This window comes from Silurus meridionalis, chromosome 5 (assembly GCF_014805685.1).
Source record: "Silurus meridionalis isolate SWU-2019-XX chromosome 5, ASM1480568v1, whole genome shotgun sequence".
In the NCBI taxonomy this organism is placed as follows: Eukaryota; Metazoa; Chordata; class Actinopteri; order Siluriformes; family Siluridae; genus Silurus; species Silurus meridionalis.
Window position 1 is genome coordinate 4,721,691 of NC_060888.1, and position 18,532 is coordinate 4,740,222.

An 18,532-nucleotide genomic window follows, 5' to 3' on the forward strand; every position below is an offset into this window, starting at 1 on the left:
AACTATTGTGAGGATATTGTGAGGAAGGAGACAAACAGGAAGAAGAGGCAGAGGATGAACAGAACCAATACATGGACCAGGAAATTGGGAAATCACTCAATTCTAAAAAAAAAAAAAACTCTGCAGCTCAGTGTATCACATACGAACAAGAAATGTATATAATAAATAAGTATTCACCACATGAACTTTTTCATATTTTAGTTTATTTTTTAAATTTTTTTACAAGGGCTTAATTGGAATTATATATCATGTAAAAAAAAAAAAAAAAAAAAAAGCTGTAAAACTTGTAAATTAGTTTAAGAAAGAGCTGTGGTTACAGCATCATACTGTTAGATAACAATTTTTTGGAACTGAATGCTTTGTTTTGGTTCCTAGTGAAATAACAGAATTTTTTCAATGTATTTTATCTTTTAATTATTTAATTACACTAAATGACATACTTGTAATGTAGAAAATGTATACCTGATACATTCAAGCCAACAAGCCCAATTAGACTAAAAATCTTTTCTCCTACTCTATTCATTGCTCTTTTTCCATAAAATGAATCAGTCCATCCCTTTAAAAGGAGTTTATTGTACTATCGTGTAATATGTGTGTGCAAAATGGGTTTTGTGCATCATTTTCATATGCACTTCGGCTGAATGTGCAACATTTACAGCCGAGAACCTGACTATTTATAATTTACTGTTTATTAACCTGAAATTATAAAGGTTTTTATCCTCTTAGTCATTTCTTTATTATAATCTTTTTCCCCCCACAAACACATTTTCATAATCAATCCAAATAAGTACATAACTTAGTAAAACAAGATAAATTGCTTTATTAAATATTTTCATTCACATACAGATAAACTGAAAAAATAAAATTATTTATTATTTAATTTGATTTAAAAAAAAAGTCGTAGTTGTGTGATTCCAGCTTTTTATAATAGAATGTTTAGGATAGATCCTCTGTGATGAACCATCAACGTGACATCATCCTTACAAACTCTAAAGAAAAAAGAAAGAAAACAAAAAAACAAGTAAATTTTAGAGTTTGAAAACATGACAGGAAATTTTACTTTAATGGTGGCTGATTAAAACTTGGGAAAGTATGAATATAATGCACATTAAGGCACATGAAATGGGGTATTCTGCACATTAACATAAGTAACACAGAACATTATAGGGTTAAAGCAGTACAGGAAATCAAACATTGAAGCACAGAAACAGGAAATCATGAACAATAAACACAATGTCATTCAACGTGATTCAACAATAACAGGAAATCAAGCACAGTAAATCATAAAATGGCAGGAAATCATGCACAATAAACACAAAAATAACAGGAAATTAAGCACATTAAAGCACAGAAACAGGAAATCATGCACAGTAAAACACGAAATAACAGGAAACCATGCACATTAAAACACATTAAAGCACAGAAATAGGAATTCATGCACAGTAAAATGCAAAAAAATGCATGCACATTAAAGCATAGAATCAGGAAATCATGAACATCATAAATTAAAAGACAAAATATAGGAAACAACACAGGAAAACATAAAAAAAAGGAAATAATGCACAATGAATCATGGAAAAATGTAGACACAAAATGTGGAGATTAAAACATGGTAGAAGGAAATCATGCAGATTAAAATAAAGTGCACATATACATTTAGAAAAACTGGGCACTGTGCATGTTACGTCATGGAGAACAGCAAAGCAGGAAAATTGTCCATGTTCCCAGTAAAGAATTTACTGAATTAATTGAATTGATATTTTTCTTCTCTATTTAATGGACCACATTTTACTTTGCATGATTTCTGTCCTTTTTTTTTGCTGACCTTCGAAGTTTACTTGGCCGTCTCCGTTAAGATCCACATCTCGGATGATCTCGTCAATGTCTCTCGAGTTAAACTGCTCTCCCAGTAGTTTCTTCATGGCTTCCCTCAGTTCGCTAACGGTGATCTGCCCGTCACCGTTCGAGTCAAACTGTGTCACAAAATATCATGAGCAAACCCTGATCATGAGCTGTTTGAGAAATATGAGCTCAATTTTTTATTACGAAAAAAACACTGAAATCGGAAATATTTTATCATGATAACTCATTCAAAATTCAATTGTGCATGACACCAAGTAGAGGCTATATAATCTTTTCTATAGATTATAGATCATGATTAAAAAATGTTTTGGCATTGTTCATGCTTCATTTTTTAAAATTTTTGATATACTGTAGTTATTGAAACAAGTCTTTCCAACTCATTTACACTGACCAGGCATAGCATTATGACATTGTAACATTATAAACGGTGAAGAACACTGATTATCTCTTCATCATGTCACCTGTTCATGGGTGGGATATATTAGGCATCAAGTGAACATTTTGTCCTTAAATTTGATGTGTTAGAAGCAGGAAAAATGGGCAAGCGTAAGGATTTGAGTTTGAGATTTTGAGTTTGACAAGGGCCAAATTGTGGAGCATCTCCAAAACTACAGCTCTTGTGGGATGTTCCTGGTCTGCAGTGGTCAGTGTCTTTTAAAAGTGCTCCAAGGAAGGAACAGTGGTGAACCGGCGACAATTTCGCGGGCGGCCGAGGCTCATTGATGCACGTGTGGAGCGAGAGGTGGCCAGTGTGGTCTGTGGTACTGTAGCTCAAACTGCTGAAGAAGTTAATGCTGGTAATGCTCGACAGGTCAGGACTGTTTTGGCAGCAAAAGGGGGTCAAACACAATGTCAGGCAGGTGGTCATAAAGTTATGCCTGATGGGTGTAGAATAGTTCTGACGTTAGATGTTTGGACTTTTTATCTTTTGTTCAGATTAAGAATGCGTGCACAAGGACCTCTTTGAAGGCATCTTTTAATTCTTTGAGTCCAATCATGTCTGCTGTTTCTGCAAGCATTTTAGGGCCCATCAGTTCTACGAACTCTTCAAAGTCAATTTTTCCCCCACCTGCAAACACACACACACACATTTGCTTGTTAATTGTCCAATCAAAGAATTCTCCAATCAAAGAAACCGAATGCCTCATAAACTACACAGATCAGCAAAACGTTAGACAGATAAAGTAAATAAGACTGATTATCTCTCTACTGTAAGACCTGTTATTCCATCCCCTTTTATATTCAACCCCTCAAGAAGTGGGATATACAGTATTAGTCAGTTCTAGAAGTTGATGTGTTGTAAAGCAGGACAAATGGGCAAGCGTTGGGGATCAAAACAATTTGGCAAAGGCCAGATTGTGATGGCCAATCAATGAGCTACTGTAGTTGATGCTAGTTCTGATAGAATGGTGTCAGAACATACGAGGTGGTATCAAAAATTTTAGAGACCAGAGACTGGATCTTCATCTTTGGGAAGAGGGCAAAGTCCACAGGAGGCGCGAAACTCACGTGTTAGGAGAGCTCGGTGACAGGGTGTGGATGTGGGTGTGGACGTGGCCAGAATAGCAGACGTGATAACGCAAGAAGCTGACCCTGTCCTTCACTGAAATTATCTACGATAAGAACGTTAGCATTAGAACTGGACCAATTGACAATTGAAGAAGGTGCTTTGATCTGGAGATGGATGGTTGGGTGTGTGTGCCTGGAGAAGAGGCGGTAAGAACGCAAGCCACCGGTAGAAATTGAATGCTAGGAAAAAATGGTTCCTTGTATTTACACGGATCTTACTTTCCACCTTCCTAAACATTTTTTGCTGAGCAAATACCTCCCTTCTAATGGTAGTGGCCTCTTTCAGCAGGATAATGTGCCATGCCAAACTACAAAGATTTTTCAGGAATGATTTGAGGAACATGTTTGACCTCCCTGTTTGAGATTCCCCAGATCTCAAGCATCTGTAGGATGTACTGAAAAAACAACCTTAGTTCATAGGGGCCCCACCTCGACATGACTGCTGCTAACATCTTTGTTCTAGATACCACAGAACACCTTCCAAGATCTTGTGCAGCCCATGACTTCATGAATTAGAGCTGTTTTACTGGCATAAGTACAAAATATGAAAGTCTGATTGGTGTGTAATATATTGCGATTGGAGACGTCACTCACCGAGCTGCTGACTTAACCCAATGAGCTCCATCTCTGTCGGCATGTATCCCATAGTCCTCATGCACTCACCCAGGTCCCTACAGCTGACATAACCTTTGTTCCTGTCAAACTCTTTAAAAGCATCCCGCAGCTCTTCACACAAACACAGCAACATTAGTTCAATGTGCTCTCTACCAACATTAAAATTTCTGTATGGTTTCTGTAAGTACCTTCTATCTCCTCTGGACGAAGATCCCTCTCCTGTTGTGTGACAGCAGAAAAGAAATAGACACAGTTACTACAAAAATACTACTAAAATATTCTCACACCAAGGCTCATTATATTGTGCCAATCCAATTAGAAAATTAGCAAAAAAGATGAGAGAAAAACTAGATGAGGAGGAAAAAGAGGAGTGAAAATGAACAAAGTGAGAATCACGGCACCATTCATTAGTATGTGATTCAACACAATGACTAGATTAAGTGTTGCATGGCAACAGCCTCAGATGAAAAGATTAAATGGTTTAGCTTGATGAAGACCCCACAAACCACAAAGCACACACACAATCACATTGTCTACACTATCAATATAATTTATAAGGCTGTTCATTTTAGTGTTTCAAGAGAAAATCCTTAAAGTGATGCTTGCTTTCCATTCACAATGTTATTTGTAATACTAATACTAATACTACTCTCAGTGGATTATTCTGGCTCAACCACCAGCCCACCTTCTATAGCTAATCCTCTCCAGTATCATTCATTCTGCTCAATCCTCCATCAGATATAAAGCGTTCTGTTTGGCATTTTGCGTGAAAACACTTGAGAGTTTAGTTCGTTTTTTAGTTGTGATTGCAGAAAATTTTCTCGGTTCGGTCAAGAGAACTCCAAAATGTGTGCAGATTTTTACACAATATTTGCCATGATATAAAATAGATTTCCACTATTCATCAAATACTTTTCTCTTTCATTAATTCAATTTAATTCCATCTCTATTTTAATTAATTGTATTAGTGTAACGAGTTCTTTTTTGTTTGTATGATTGATTGGCTATTAAATTCTAAAAAAATAACTAAATAGTAAAATCAGCATTAATGAACTGTGATATGTTTGGTTAAAATGTTCTTCAGATAGAAAAAGAACGGCATTTTCAAAGCAAAATTTGGACATCACAGTTCTTTAAAGATATCGTCAATGATTTTGTCTGATATTAACCACTTATTTTTGTTTTTACCTTCAATGTTCCATCCAAAGCCATGATCCTAAAACACATTTGTCATGATTTGATACCAAATCTTAATTTTTTTTTATCTATGGAAAATTCATTTATTTTATGCTTGCAAGCAGAACTGGACAAACGTGATCAAGGGAATTATTATTAGTATTTTAAACCTATTTAGAAATGGGTGTTTCTAGGAGGTGGAACATGTAAAACACTTCCAAGCTACAGATTTTTGAGGCAAATATCCAATTTTTATCAATCTTCTTGAATATCTTCTATGATAGACAGGCTTTTAAGAAGCTGTGCTAAGCTAAGTAATAAAATAAAGAATAAACTTTTATAACTATGAACCTGCATTCAAAACAATCTCTTTCAACCATAACAGCATGTTTGTAATCATAATAAACATGTTTCTTAACCAAAGCGTTCCCAAGCCCATAGACGTAAACATGCACAGAGTCCCAATATTAAGCATAAAGATCGAATGAAGATGATACTTCGGGGCATGACAGGAGCTTCTATGATGGTTTGTCCACACAATGATGATGCAAATGGCAGAAGTGGGTTTTTCTGTTAACATACTGACAATAAAATTCGATTTCTGCATACATACAAGCTGAGCCTGAGAGAAGGCCTGCCTGAGGAAGATGCACGCAGGTCCGACGATGTTGTGAAGCATATTGCAGTTTTGAAGCAACGCGTTCAGAGGCTGCTTAAACTCATGGTGTACCACATTCTCCTCATCGGATACTTCAGGTCCAAGTGATCCAGACCCAGATACATTGGTCAAACCTTTATTCTCAGGTACACTCTTATAGTGGGGCCAGATATCAGTTAAGACATATAATGTGATTAGGAGCAAACATCTAAGCAAAAATTGTGCTAAAATGACAGCAAAAGGATAGAAAGTTTTAAGTTCAATAAGTGCCAGACCGTAATATGTTCCTAACTGTTCTAAATGCATCCTGAAACACACAATAGCATTAAAACTTGGTTGGTACCTTACCTTCTTTAATTTGTGTTTCTCTGGATTGGTGCAATTTCCCATTAGTCCTCAGAGATATGTCTGATTTTCTTTCCAATGTTATCGCTTTCTCTCTTTTTCTTTTCTTTTTGCTCTTCCTTTCCTTCTATGTAACTACTTTACAGAGCGGTGCAATGCTCATATTCTACATGCAACAAAAAGTCCTCGTTCTACGTTTTCAGTGTAATTAATCACTCTCATCTCATCTTATCTGATCGCACAGACTGTCCAGTGCTCACTAAGTCCAACTCAGACAATGACGCAATAAGACTCGATGTTAATTTCACTCACCTTTTAAAAACTCTTCCTATCAGTGTCAAGCAAGAATGAACAGCCTTAACGCATCCTGCATTTTGCATCACACATTTTATACCCTTTCCATGACTCTTTACACGTTTATTCATGACTGCCCTCTTACTATAAAATTATGCAAAAGACTTTTACAAGCTGAGAGATGAGAGAATAAAGGGGGGGTGGGCAGAGTGGGTATTAGAAAGAAAATGACCCTTTTTAATCCCACATTTCAGATTAGAAGACGTACAGATGGTGGGTAAAAAGAAAAAAAGAAAAAGGAACAAGTGAAGGAAAGTACAACACAAGTGGGCAGGGTTTGCATAGAGGTAGAGCTGACTGCACATGTTTGTGTGGTGTTTTGCTGTTTGTGTGTGTATGTGTGCATTCTTTAATCCAAATCTAATCACTATGTCGGCATGTATGGGGTTTCATCTGCCACTCTTTGGCTTGTATATTAGTAAAATCTAGTTTCTGTTATCAGGTTTTGCAAGTCAGCCTGGAATATAATCCACATTAATCCTCCTGAATACTCACATACACAAAAAAAACTCACTATGCTAAATGTCTCTCTATGCCTTTTTGGCTTTATGACACATGCACTGGTGCTTATAACTGTAATGTTACATTGGCATATCAGTCTATAAACAGGTAACTTACAGGTTCAAACTGTGTGTGTGTGTGCGTGTGTGTGTGCGTGTGTGTGTGTGTGTGTGTGTGTGTGTGTGTGTGTGTGTGTGTGTGTGTGTGTACGCGTGTGCAAGCATCTACGTCTTTTTAAATGAGATCATTCTTGCTATGGAATTGCTGACAACAAGTCAGCTTGCATTTCAGGGTCAGAGTAATTATGCGTTGTATCACATAGCACACTTTGTGTGTGTGTGTGTGTGTGTGTGTGTGTGTGTGTGTGTGTGTGTGTGTGGGTGTGTGTGTGTGTGTGTGTGCATGCATGTGTACGAGTGCATGTCAGGGCTTGTGTGTGTGTGTGTGTGTGTGTGTGTGTGTGTGTGTGTGTGTGTGTGTGTGTGTGTGTGTGTGTGTGTGTGTGTGTGCATAGATGTCCGTTAATGACATTAGATGGCAGCAGAAGCATATGTTCCTTTTGGTATTTGGTTCGATATTATGTTATACATGATCCACTACAAAATTATTAATTTGTCCAACATGGTTTGCAAATCAAACTAAACATATGTAAAACTTTTGGTGTAATTAAGGTGCTTCATTTAAAAAATAAAGTGCCATTAATATCTTGCAAACTAAAGTACCCTGCTTCTTTTTTTGTATATAATATGGACTAATTACAAACATTATGAGGACAAGTGAACTTGATTTTTTTGGCATTGTTATTGCAGGACATTTTTTAAACCAAAGACAAATTTTCAATAAAGTTCTCTAAATGGAAAAAAGAAAACGACTGACTTGGCACATGTTTGAAGCAGAAAAAGCATTTCTGCTCAACTTTTATCCAGTTTTCCCAATACATTATCCTGCAACTGGAAATGTGTTGGCATCTATTAAAAAGTTGAATGAACTCTTCCAAGAAACCATTTTACAAAAATATATTAATTCGGCATGAAAACGTGATCTTAAACTGCAAAAAAAACAACAACAAAAAAACATTGTTGTAGTAAGGTGAGTATTATTTTGTATACAAATAGGTCACTTCCATGAACTTGGTTCAGGTTCAGTTTTTACTTTAGGCATGCTGCTTTAGGCATTGACTGGGAACTGAGAAATAGAGTCAGTATGTACAAATCCAGAAGTCTTACAACTACACAACATATAGTAGATCAGCATATACTAAGGTGCTGGGCAACAACAAGAACCTGAAACAGCTTCAATGCTCCTATATGAATTGTACACATCTCTGAACCTACCCTAGATTATTAAACACTGCTTTTCCCATATACATTCCCTCAGTTAGTGTTTGATTGACAGCATCTTCATTAAATGTGAACAGAGTGGAGCATCGTGCAAGCAGTGGTGGACAGTAATGGAATAAATGTAATTCGTTACTGTACTTAAGTGGCTTTTATGAATGTTTGTACTTTACTGAAGTATTTCCATTTGCGGAGAATATAACTTCACTGCATTTCAAAGTCAAATATCAGACTTTTAACTCAATCACATATTGAGTAATTAGTCGTTCCTTTTTATTTATGAGTGGATGAAAACTCAAGCACACAGCAACCCACCAATCAGGGTACAGTGTGCGCTGTTTTAAACTTGTTTTGATTGGCGCTTCGTGTATCTACTTATCACCAACCTCATTTAAACAGCAAGCAGAACATGGGGAAGAAATGAAGGAAGAAACTCCTGACTCAAACTCGCTACAACACCACAACATCTATTCATTCTATTAATAGATTAGTGTGCTGAGAGTCACATTAGAGTCTTTTCACATAAACTGAGTTGAGTCTTGTGATAGAAATGATAACAGGAACATTATAGCTGTAATAAATCATAGCACTTTGGATACTTAAGTATATTTAAAGGCAAATACTTAAGTGAAAGTTTAAATGGAGCACTTTTACTGTTACTGGAGTCATATTTTTCTGGGTGTATCTCTACTTTAACTCAAGTACCTGGTTTGCATACTTTGTCTACCACTGCCTGGAATCACTCCTATAAGCATAGAAATGTTTTAGAAAAGGATAAAGTCATTAATTCTTCGTAATGACTGGTAGCAATACTTCATAATAAGAGAATGAGGAATTGCCTATAATATCAGAGCCACCAGCTTGCCACCACTTTCATAAAGTTATGTTTTCTGTTCATTTCAGCTGAACTTTCAGACAATCAGATCTACAAATTTTGGGAAAAATACATGAAGATTATTAAATAATCATGAGGCAATAGTCTTTTCCAGGAAGGTGAGCATTTGAGATTGGGTGTCTTTCCTGTTCCCTTCTCTCCGGCTATAGGATGTCAGTACCAAGTGATTACAGCAAGATTATCCTTAGTACAGGAACGCAATACCACACAACAGGGGTCACTGACTCGAGTGAAGCTCAGTCAAACAGGCTGCGTGTGTTATCTTTTATCTTATGCCAGTCCATAAACTATTCATTAAACTAAAAAGGAATTGAGAGATTATTAGCGGCAGAGTAGAGTCTCTTGCTGTTGTACACCATGATCCTGAATTGTTGTGCTTTCTGGGATGCTTTTTCGCTCGCCATGTTTGCACAGAATTCTTTATGGGGTACTATATATTACTATTTAACATATTGCTGTTTGTAAATAGGCCACTTGTGAACTTCTGGTTAAATGCTAACTGCATTTCATTGGTTCTGTACATGTAGTTTGCACAATGACAATAAAGTTGAATCTAATCAATTTAATCTAACAATCCACTTGCAAACTCAAATGTTTTTAGTTTTTCTCACCATTGCATGTTTTTTCAACGTTTTTGTGTGAAGTGTACAAACATGCCAGAAGATACACAGTTTCTGAAATACTCACACCAGCCTTTATAGAAGCATCAACTATTTAGATATTTAACATGGACATGTGAACTGAAGCTCTGCATTGACTGCCTGATTAAATAATTTCATAAACAGGCATTATAGATATCAGCATAATTTACCAATAGAAAATCCTATTTCTACAGGGGTTTCCTAATAAATTGGATATACCTGGTAGCTGGGTTTGAAACTTATATCATAAGTAAATCAGCCCAATACATTTGTAACACTAAAAATAGTAAAAATATTTAATTAGGATGATGTTTAATGACTGAATATTTATTTATTCATAAGCCAAAAGATAAAATCTTGCTTTTTTTCTGCTTAGCTACTGATAATGCTTATAAATACTAGTGTATTATATGCATGTAAACTTAGGCTGGAAGAAGAGAAATATCACTGAAGAGATAAAGGATCTGAAAAGATGTTTAATTATTCAGTAGAGCTACAAAGCTTGATCACAAAGGACCTGCTTATGAAAAGACTTTTCCTGCACATGTGTAATGCACACTTGTGAATCTTTGCAAGTATAAAATATAAAATAGTTCTGTTTAATAGTTAATAGACAATAAGATATTTATAAGATATATATAAAGTTATATTTAGTTGTATTTTAATAAACCATAAAACTAACATTAATGTTTATAGTCTATCAGAGCACTGTATCTTCACTGAAATCAGTCTTATTTAACACTTATATATTAAATTGCACAACTAAATTGCGGAATAAAAACGATTATTATTATTATTATTAGTAGTAGTAGTAGTAGTAGTAGTAGTAGTAGTAGAAGTAGTAATACTATTGTTGTTGTTTTTTTAAGTTGTTTATGGTTTCACTCTGATCCTTTGACTGTTATAGGCTGTAATAAACTGTAATTTGCAATAGCTTACGAACCAATGTTTTTTTTTTTTTTGGTCCAAAAACAGTTCATTTTCTTGAAACTACATTTACAAAAGAACACAGGTTATTTGCTTGTTGTTTGTGTCCTTGTGTGTATATGCATTATGCACTCTTACTTGGCCAAACATTGATTTCACAATGGGCCTAAGGTCAGTTTCCGTTTTCCCTCGCTGTTCCTTTGTTCCAGCCACCACTTCAGTCGCCACTTCTTCCCCTTCTTCTGGTGTTTCAAATGTTGTGGAAACACTCTGTCTCCGTGATCCATTAGATTTAGACATTGTGTTTAAGGCTTCACAATTTTCAAGCTGCTTCTTCTGTTTCTCCACTGTCTTCTTAATGGCAGCTTGGACCTGTTGGCATCAAGAATATGGTATTGCATCCAGTAGCAAATTCAAAGAATAGAGCATGCAAATACTTGGCCTATGTTCATATATCTGATCCCTTTTAAAGCAATAATAATTATGTACATTTTGTTATTTGTAACACTGTTTGACTTTTCTGGAACATCAGCAGCTTTTTCTTTTATATGTACATGTTAAGGCAAAGTGACCTTGCAACTGGTTAACAGAGCTGTCAGTATACTGTCTGAAATCCAAGCTGATAGTTTTGGAAATGACACGTGCCTTTCAGATTGATAGTATTTCATACAGGGAGAACTTGAGCTCTTCAGATCAGCTCAATATGAGTTCCCTTATGCCAGGAGAACATGAGATGATCAAATTAGCACAACATGACCACTCAGTGTTCATAGAATTTGAGAAAGAAAATGGGAGCTCTGCTTTACCTTGATATGACTCCCCTGTGCAGATAGAACCTGAGCTATCCATAATGACAAACCATGAGAACCTAATATTGATATAATTTGATATTTTTAGATTAACATGAGCACCCAATACATGATTACTCTGGATTGGTCTGATAGGTCTACTCAATGTTAAAAAAACACAAGATATCCGGTTGGCACGACATGAGCACCCAGCGTACCCAAGAACTTGAGATCGGCAAATTAACTTGAGCACCCGGTGTTGACAAAACTTGAGATCTCCCCATTAACACAAATACCAAGTGTTGGTAGAACATGAGTTTTCCAAATAAGTGCAACATGACCAACCAGTCTTGATAGAACCTGAGATCTTCAGATTAACATGAGCACACATTTCCATATTAACGAGAGTACCCAGTGTTGCCAGAAACTGAGTATGAGCACGCAATACAATTCAGATCTCTTAATTGGTTCAATGTAACTCCCACTGTTGGTAGAACTGTAGAATGGCTCAATATGAGAACAAACTGTGGGGAAAAATTTGATACCTCTGGATTCAAACATAATGAATGCCCAATGATTAAAGACTTTACATCATTACAGTGTTGGTTGAAGTCAAGATCTCTAAACTGGCTCAATGTGGGTACATGGTGTTTTTGGAGATTGTTGGTTGGTAATATTTTCCGATTGGTTCTGAATTATACAGTGTTAATAGAACTCAAGATCTTATGTCTGGTCAGATGAGCTCTAGGTAATGGCTATACAGGAGCCATGGGCTTTAATAGAACATGAGCCTTCAGTCTGGGATGTATCAGCTTGCTGCGCTTATTGCTGAATTGAAACAGGCCAGGAAGTTAAAGTCTTTGTATATTATGATAATCAATAAAGCTCCTAATTGTAGCAAAAGAACAGGTGTAATTTCTTTAAACAGGGATATTTTTAGGTTAGTTTTACTACTGAGGTCTTACACCATTAAGCTCGACAAACCACTAACATCAAAATTAACATCAACAAAACCATGTGGAATCTTTTGTTTGACATCTAATTTCATGAAACAAATAAGTAATTTATTTAATAGCTGGAAAGTCATTAATCATTCATCTTTCTTTTTGTATTCTAAGGCAAATCTGAAAACATCTCTTAATTGCATCAAATATGGATAACATTCGTAAGAGTTTATTAACCATTATCAATTAGGATGCAAAATAATCTATAAAATGTACACGATAATTCTGTAAACATGCCCTTTCAACAAAAAAAAACCCTTCCAAATCTTTAAATAATAATAACACAAATCTGAGATATCTCCAGAAGAAACACAAAAATGTGCATTTTGTATGTTTTCACCCATAGACATGTACACACACCTGTTTTGGCGTCCTCTCGGGTAAAGCGCTCATTCCGCCACCACTGCCTCCCCCTCCCTGTCCGTCTCGAATGAGCATGAACATCGTTGCAACGCTTGATCTCTCTCTCTCTCTCTCTCTCTCTCTCTCTCTCTCTGTAATCTAACACCTGTCCTGCCCTTCCCAATGTGTCTCTGAAGTGTTTTCACTGAAGCTGTTTTCTTTTTATATTGTATTTTTTATTTCCCCTTTTAAATCCATGATAGACATAAAATAATCATAGTTTTCGATGGCGTTTAGAGTGTCAAAAGTGCACTTTCCTTTTTTCCTTCCATTCTTTTCCACATTTCCATTTCCTTCCTTTATGGTCCTCTATAATGAAACCTAGTCTTTGATTTTCTTCAATCTGCTAACATTGTGTCTCTCTCTCACTCTCTCGTTCTTCCTCCCTCTGTGTCTCTTTCTCTCTCCTTGTCTCTCTGTCTCTTGCTGTCTGTCCAAGTGGGGGTGTTTTATGCTTTTGGGCTGAAGGATCCTGTGTCTGTTCCTCAGCATATGTACTTCTTCCTGGTGAAATTGTATCCATCAGATACCCACGTCTCGTTTTCCTTATCTTCCACTCTTCATCTATCCCTTCGTCACTCATATGGATGGAATGTTTTCTTTGCATTGGTCAGATTTATTGTACTCGGTGACCTTCATGCCAGGTGAGACGAGAGGAATTGCTGCATCAGTGAATGTAATAAAGCCTGACCTGTAAGTTTTGTGCTGTGCATACAAGACCAGCTCATTTTCGTTGAAGCTACATGCTTGTTCGGCGGTCTCCTTTTTCAAAGATTTCAGGTCTGCTCTCTGTGTGTGCTTAATATTTTGGGATTATTTCTGCAATAGAAAATGTTTCAGAATGGTCGGCTTTCTGTGCAGTAGTCTTGCGGGTTTGCTCTTGATGAACCAGTAATTAGCAATTCAGTAATTACTCATTAGCACTAAACACTAATAATATCTGCTGACTCCATTGACCTTGGATTTGAGAGCTTCATTAAGAGCAGACGTTGCCTTTTTTTTGCCCTTTGCCTTGGTGCACTGTTAACATTACAGCTCCAAAACATGCATAGGGTAAAATAGTGGGGTTTTTTGTTCAATAATTAACAAAACCATGCTGGAAATAATGCAGATCATAAATTTTGAGCCATAAGGATGCATGTGCATGCAAGGTGAATATAATGAGGTAGAAATGTAGTAAATAGATTATTCATAAGAAAGGTAGATGGATTGAAGAACATTTGTTGTAGAAGAGAAACATGTTGGTACTGGTGTCTCATGAAAGCATTTTAGATCAATTTGGGTGGAAAGTGTCAAACTAAGTGTACATTCAATACTGTACTTGAGTATATGATTCAATTAAATTATAATTGTTATACAGTTATACATTTTATCATTACATTATTAATTATTACAAAATTAACTCTTAATTGAATTTTTTTCAATTAAATATGCCATTTTTCTCCCCTTACTTTTAATAAAAAATCTTGTTTTTTTCAAAAAAATACAATTAAAAATCATGCATTAAACCTCAGAAAAGTTCCATTCTAAACAAATAAAAAACATTATTTGCGCATTTTGAATAGTCAGCTTCATGTCATCTAAGGTGTCAAAATGCTTAGTCAGCAGCAAAGTCTGAGATTATGTCTGAGACTTTTCTAGCCCAATTTTGCGTTATGTTCTGCTATTTATTCTTTCATAGAAATTTGGAATTGGGAAGATTTAAAAATTTTAGCAAATTATGTAAAAAAAACTCATGGGGGTATTACATTCTTATTTCACAGCCTATGATCCTGGATTTGTATACAAATATGACATAGCTATCTGAGCTAGCTAGATTAGCTAGTTGTATGTGTCGAGGTTTTACAGCAAAGAAAGCTTCGAATAGCAATGTCTGTATTGTAATATATATCAAAGTGTATCAGCCTTTAGGATATTGTGTGAGGAACATCTTTGCTAGACTATTAAACGTGTAGCTAGGAGCATGTTAGAATTAACATGAGCTAGCTAGCTAATAAATTTTGCAAGCTGCTGAAACCGAAACAGCATTTAGCTAGGCAGTAAACAATACTTGTTGATAATGAGGGTGGTGTTCATTTCAGTAAAGCTTACCTAAGCTTACATAAACCCAAAGTAGAAAATAGAACGTTTTCGAATTAGTTGTGTCAATTGTAGACATGTTTAAAAAGTAATCGCTTGATGTAGCTTTTCATCAGATAACCAATTTATTCTTACTTTAGTAATTTTTTTACTACTTTTACGTAAGTAAGTAACAAAAGTACCTACTTTTTAATTACTTTTTTCTTTTGTAGTTTTTCAATTCCTACTCATTGGAGTACATTTGTTTTTTTTCCACCAGAGATTTTGTTTTGTTTTTTATCAGTAAGTCACAGTTCATCCATTTACTGTATTTTAACTACTTAGTTAAATAACATCCTGAAACGATCCACTTCTGTATAATTAATGGAAAGTGAGCAGCACTCAAAAACACTGAAACTGTACAACGGAAAGGAACTGGAAGGACAGAACACTGTTGTATGTTAAACAAGTAAAATAACACTAAGTCCATGTTAAGTACACAATGCTATTGGATTACTGTCTGTTCAAAGACGAAAAGAGGAGAAAAGAATACGGAAAAATATCTTTAAACTTTGCTAGAACGCAAAAAAATGCAAAAATCTGTATGCAGGGCCTGTTGTTTCTTTACCGTTTTAATGATATAAGTCAAAATTGTTTGTTATGGATCATCATGTCTATGTAGGGCAGATGTTATACCTTTGACTTAAATAATTTGTGTTGAACTTTAGCTAATATCTTTAAAAAAAGATTTTAAATTGTTGATACAGTGTCAAAGAATTTATTCGGGAACAGTAAATTATATTTTGGCCTTCAAATTCCTAGAAAGCCAACAATTCAAAATGATATGTGTGATTGGAATTGTACTTTAAACCTGCAGTAAAAATGGATTACGTGATTTACTGGATTATGTCCTGTGCCAGGTTAAGGGCAATGAGATTGCATCCTGGCCCCGGCACCGCTGACAGGCGAACTGTCTCGTTCGGATAAATTAAACATCTCATGAAAGCAATCTGTTCGACCTTCTGAAAATCGGCAAGAAACACTGAGTTTTTTTTTTTTTTATCAGTGTAGGTGCTCTTGCAGTGACAAACGTGCAGACAAAGCATTTAGGCATGTAGGTGAGATTTTGTTGGAAATGCCTATCTTGAATTATTGGCATGTGAGAGAAGGAACTTCTTGGGGTTAAAGACAGGATGGACACAATGACAGACAGAGTTTGAACTCATGAACTCTTGAGTTACAGGCAAGTCATCTGATTAACGTTTATCACTGATCACAGATACAGGAGGTGCTTCATTCTCAACTCAACTTTATTGTGTCTAAAATGAGGCAGCAGGAAAACAAATGCTGTAGACTACTAACAATATTTACGATCAATGTTAAAATTTCTATAGATTCAACAATAATATGCATATCAAAATTTTATTATTAGAATTCTGAATACATTGAATAAACACTTTTACATTAGCCTGTGCTAATTTTTTCCATAAAAATATATATGTTGTCCTGATTTTTAGGATATTATTATTATCATTATATATGAATCAGTAATCAAAAATGACATCAACATGAACCTAAGAAATATCCAAGCAAACAAATACTTATTTCTTTCATTTTTTTTTTACAGTTTTTAGCTGACTCAGGTTTAATGTACACGGATGTGCATTAAAATAAGCATGCAGTATAACACAGTATGGTCCAAAGGTTCACTAGTAAAAATGCATTCTTTTTTCTTTTTCTTTTTCATTTAATACAAAAGTTTCAATGAAATTATTGTATATTTACAACAGACACGAGTAAAACGTAGAATCAAATAAGAGATCAAATTCTTCAGAGTGTCTTCTGATCACTTCAGTGGAACAGATCAAACTTGAAGTAATTCTGTTTTTGTTTTTTTTTGTACAAAGGACAATATAAATTGTTAGTTTGACAATGAACTGAAATTCATTTTCAGACTTTTGGACCTCGCTGCATACACTGTATGGTCAAAAGCATGTGGAAACCTAACCTTTACACCCATATGTGGTTCTTCCTCAAACTGCTGCCACACATTTTAGCATTACAGCTAACAATTAACTGAATTAAACCTTTGTCTACCTCCAAAAACCCAACCAGAACCAAATATATGTTTTTATGGCTGCTAACATGCCAGAGGTCCAATGACCTACTAATTAATCCAACTCAAATTAAAAAAAAAAATAATAATAATAATAAAAATGTTTATTTTGTGCAGTAAATTCTCTGGTGGTCTAGTGGTTAGGATGCGGCGCTCTCACTGCTGCTGCCCGGGTTCGATCCGCGGTAAGGGAACCAACCCCAGCCATTAGGGGTACACAAGCCTTAGTGCCAGTCCCAAGCCCGGATAAATAGGGAGGGTTGCGTTAGGAAGGGCATCCAGCGTAAAAACATGCCAAATCAAACATGAGGATGGTCCGCTGTGGCGACCCCTAATGGGAGAAGCTGAAAAAAAATTTGTGCAGTAAATACTTTATGGAAGTAGCATACCTTCAAATCTTGGCTGGGGTTTTGTAAAACATCCGCTCGGTTTCTATTATTATAACCTCCACCTTCTGGGACAATGTTCTACTAGATGTTGGAGTGTGGTTATGGATATTTAAGCTTATTCAGCAACAAGGGTCTTAGTAAAGTCAAGTGCTGATACAGTAAAGGTGAGATGAGGAAGTCTGGGAAGTGTTCAAGTATATCCCAAAGATTGTTCAGTAGGGTTGAGGTCTATTACAGGAGATCTTCTACTCAAACCCATGTAAAGTATGTCTTCATGGAGCTGGCTTTGTGCACAGGGGCAGGTTTGGGTCTCGGGAAGAGAAAATGTATTCTTCCACATCCAAAGAAACAATTGTGTGCATCCTTTACAACTTTGTGGTAAAAGTTTGGGGAAGGACCACATATGGCTGGAGGAGTCAGGCATACTAATACTTTTTCAAATAATATATAATACTTCCTCTCAAGGTTTCTTCATCAAGTCCAGTCAAGTCAAATTTATTTCTATAGCGCTTTTCACAGCAGACATTGTCTCAAAGCAGCTTTACAGAAATCAACGGGTTTCTGGTGAATGGTGTGCATTTATCTCTGATGAGCAGCCGTGGTGACTGTGGCAAGGAAAAGCTCCCTTAGATGTTATGAGGAAGAAACCTTGAGAGGAACCAGACTCAAAAGGGGAACCCATCCTCATCTGGGTGAATAACATCTAAGGGAGTTTTTCTTTGCTACAGTCGTCATGGCCGCTCATCGGGGATAACTGCACACCATTCACCTTAATTCTTAAAATTCTGTAAAGCTGCTTGGAGACAATGTCTGTTGTGAAAAGCACGATAGAAATAAATTTGACTTGAATTGACTTTTGTCTATTTATTGTATCTCCAACTTTCACAGTCCCAC

General features: G+C 35.8%; 1 protein-coding gene across 4 annotated transcripts; it reads right to left on the reverse strand.

Annotated features, from left to right (window-relative positions):
• Positions 1–490: 490 nt before the first annotated feature.
• Positions 491–13,117, reverse strand: cabp2b (calcium binding protein 2b). Of its 4 annotated transcripts, none has more exons than XM_046849688.1 (7): positions 13,034–13,117; positions 11,020–11,253; positions 4,236–4,266; positions 4,027–4,158; positions 2,823–2,932; positions 1,826–1,973; positions 491–989 (listed from the first exon to the last, which is right to left on the reverse strand). In XM_046849688.1, the coding sequence occupies exons 1-7, from the start codon at positions 13,115–13,117 to the stop codon at positions 964–966; spliced, it is 765 nt and encodes a 254-aa protein (XP_046705644.1). In that variant the 3' UTR covers positions 491–963. The 4 variants fall into 4 exon arrangements, with proteins under 4 accessions (XP_046705644.1, XP_046705645.1, XP_046705647.1 ...); XM_046849689.1 differs by lacking the exons at positions 11,020–11,253; positions 13,034–13,117 and adding exons at positions 5,837–6,034; positions 6,230–7,272; XM_046849691.1 differs by lacking the exons at positions 11,020–11,253; positions 13,034–13,117 and adding an exon at positions 6,230–7,272.
• Positions 13,118–18,532: the final 5,415 nt, after the last annotated feature.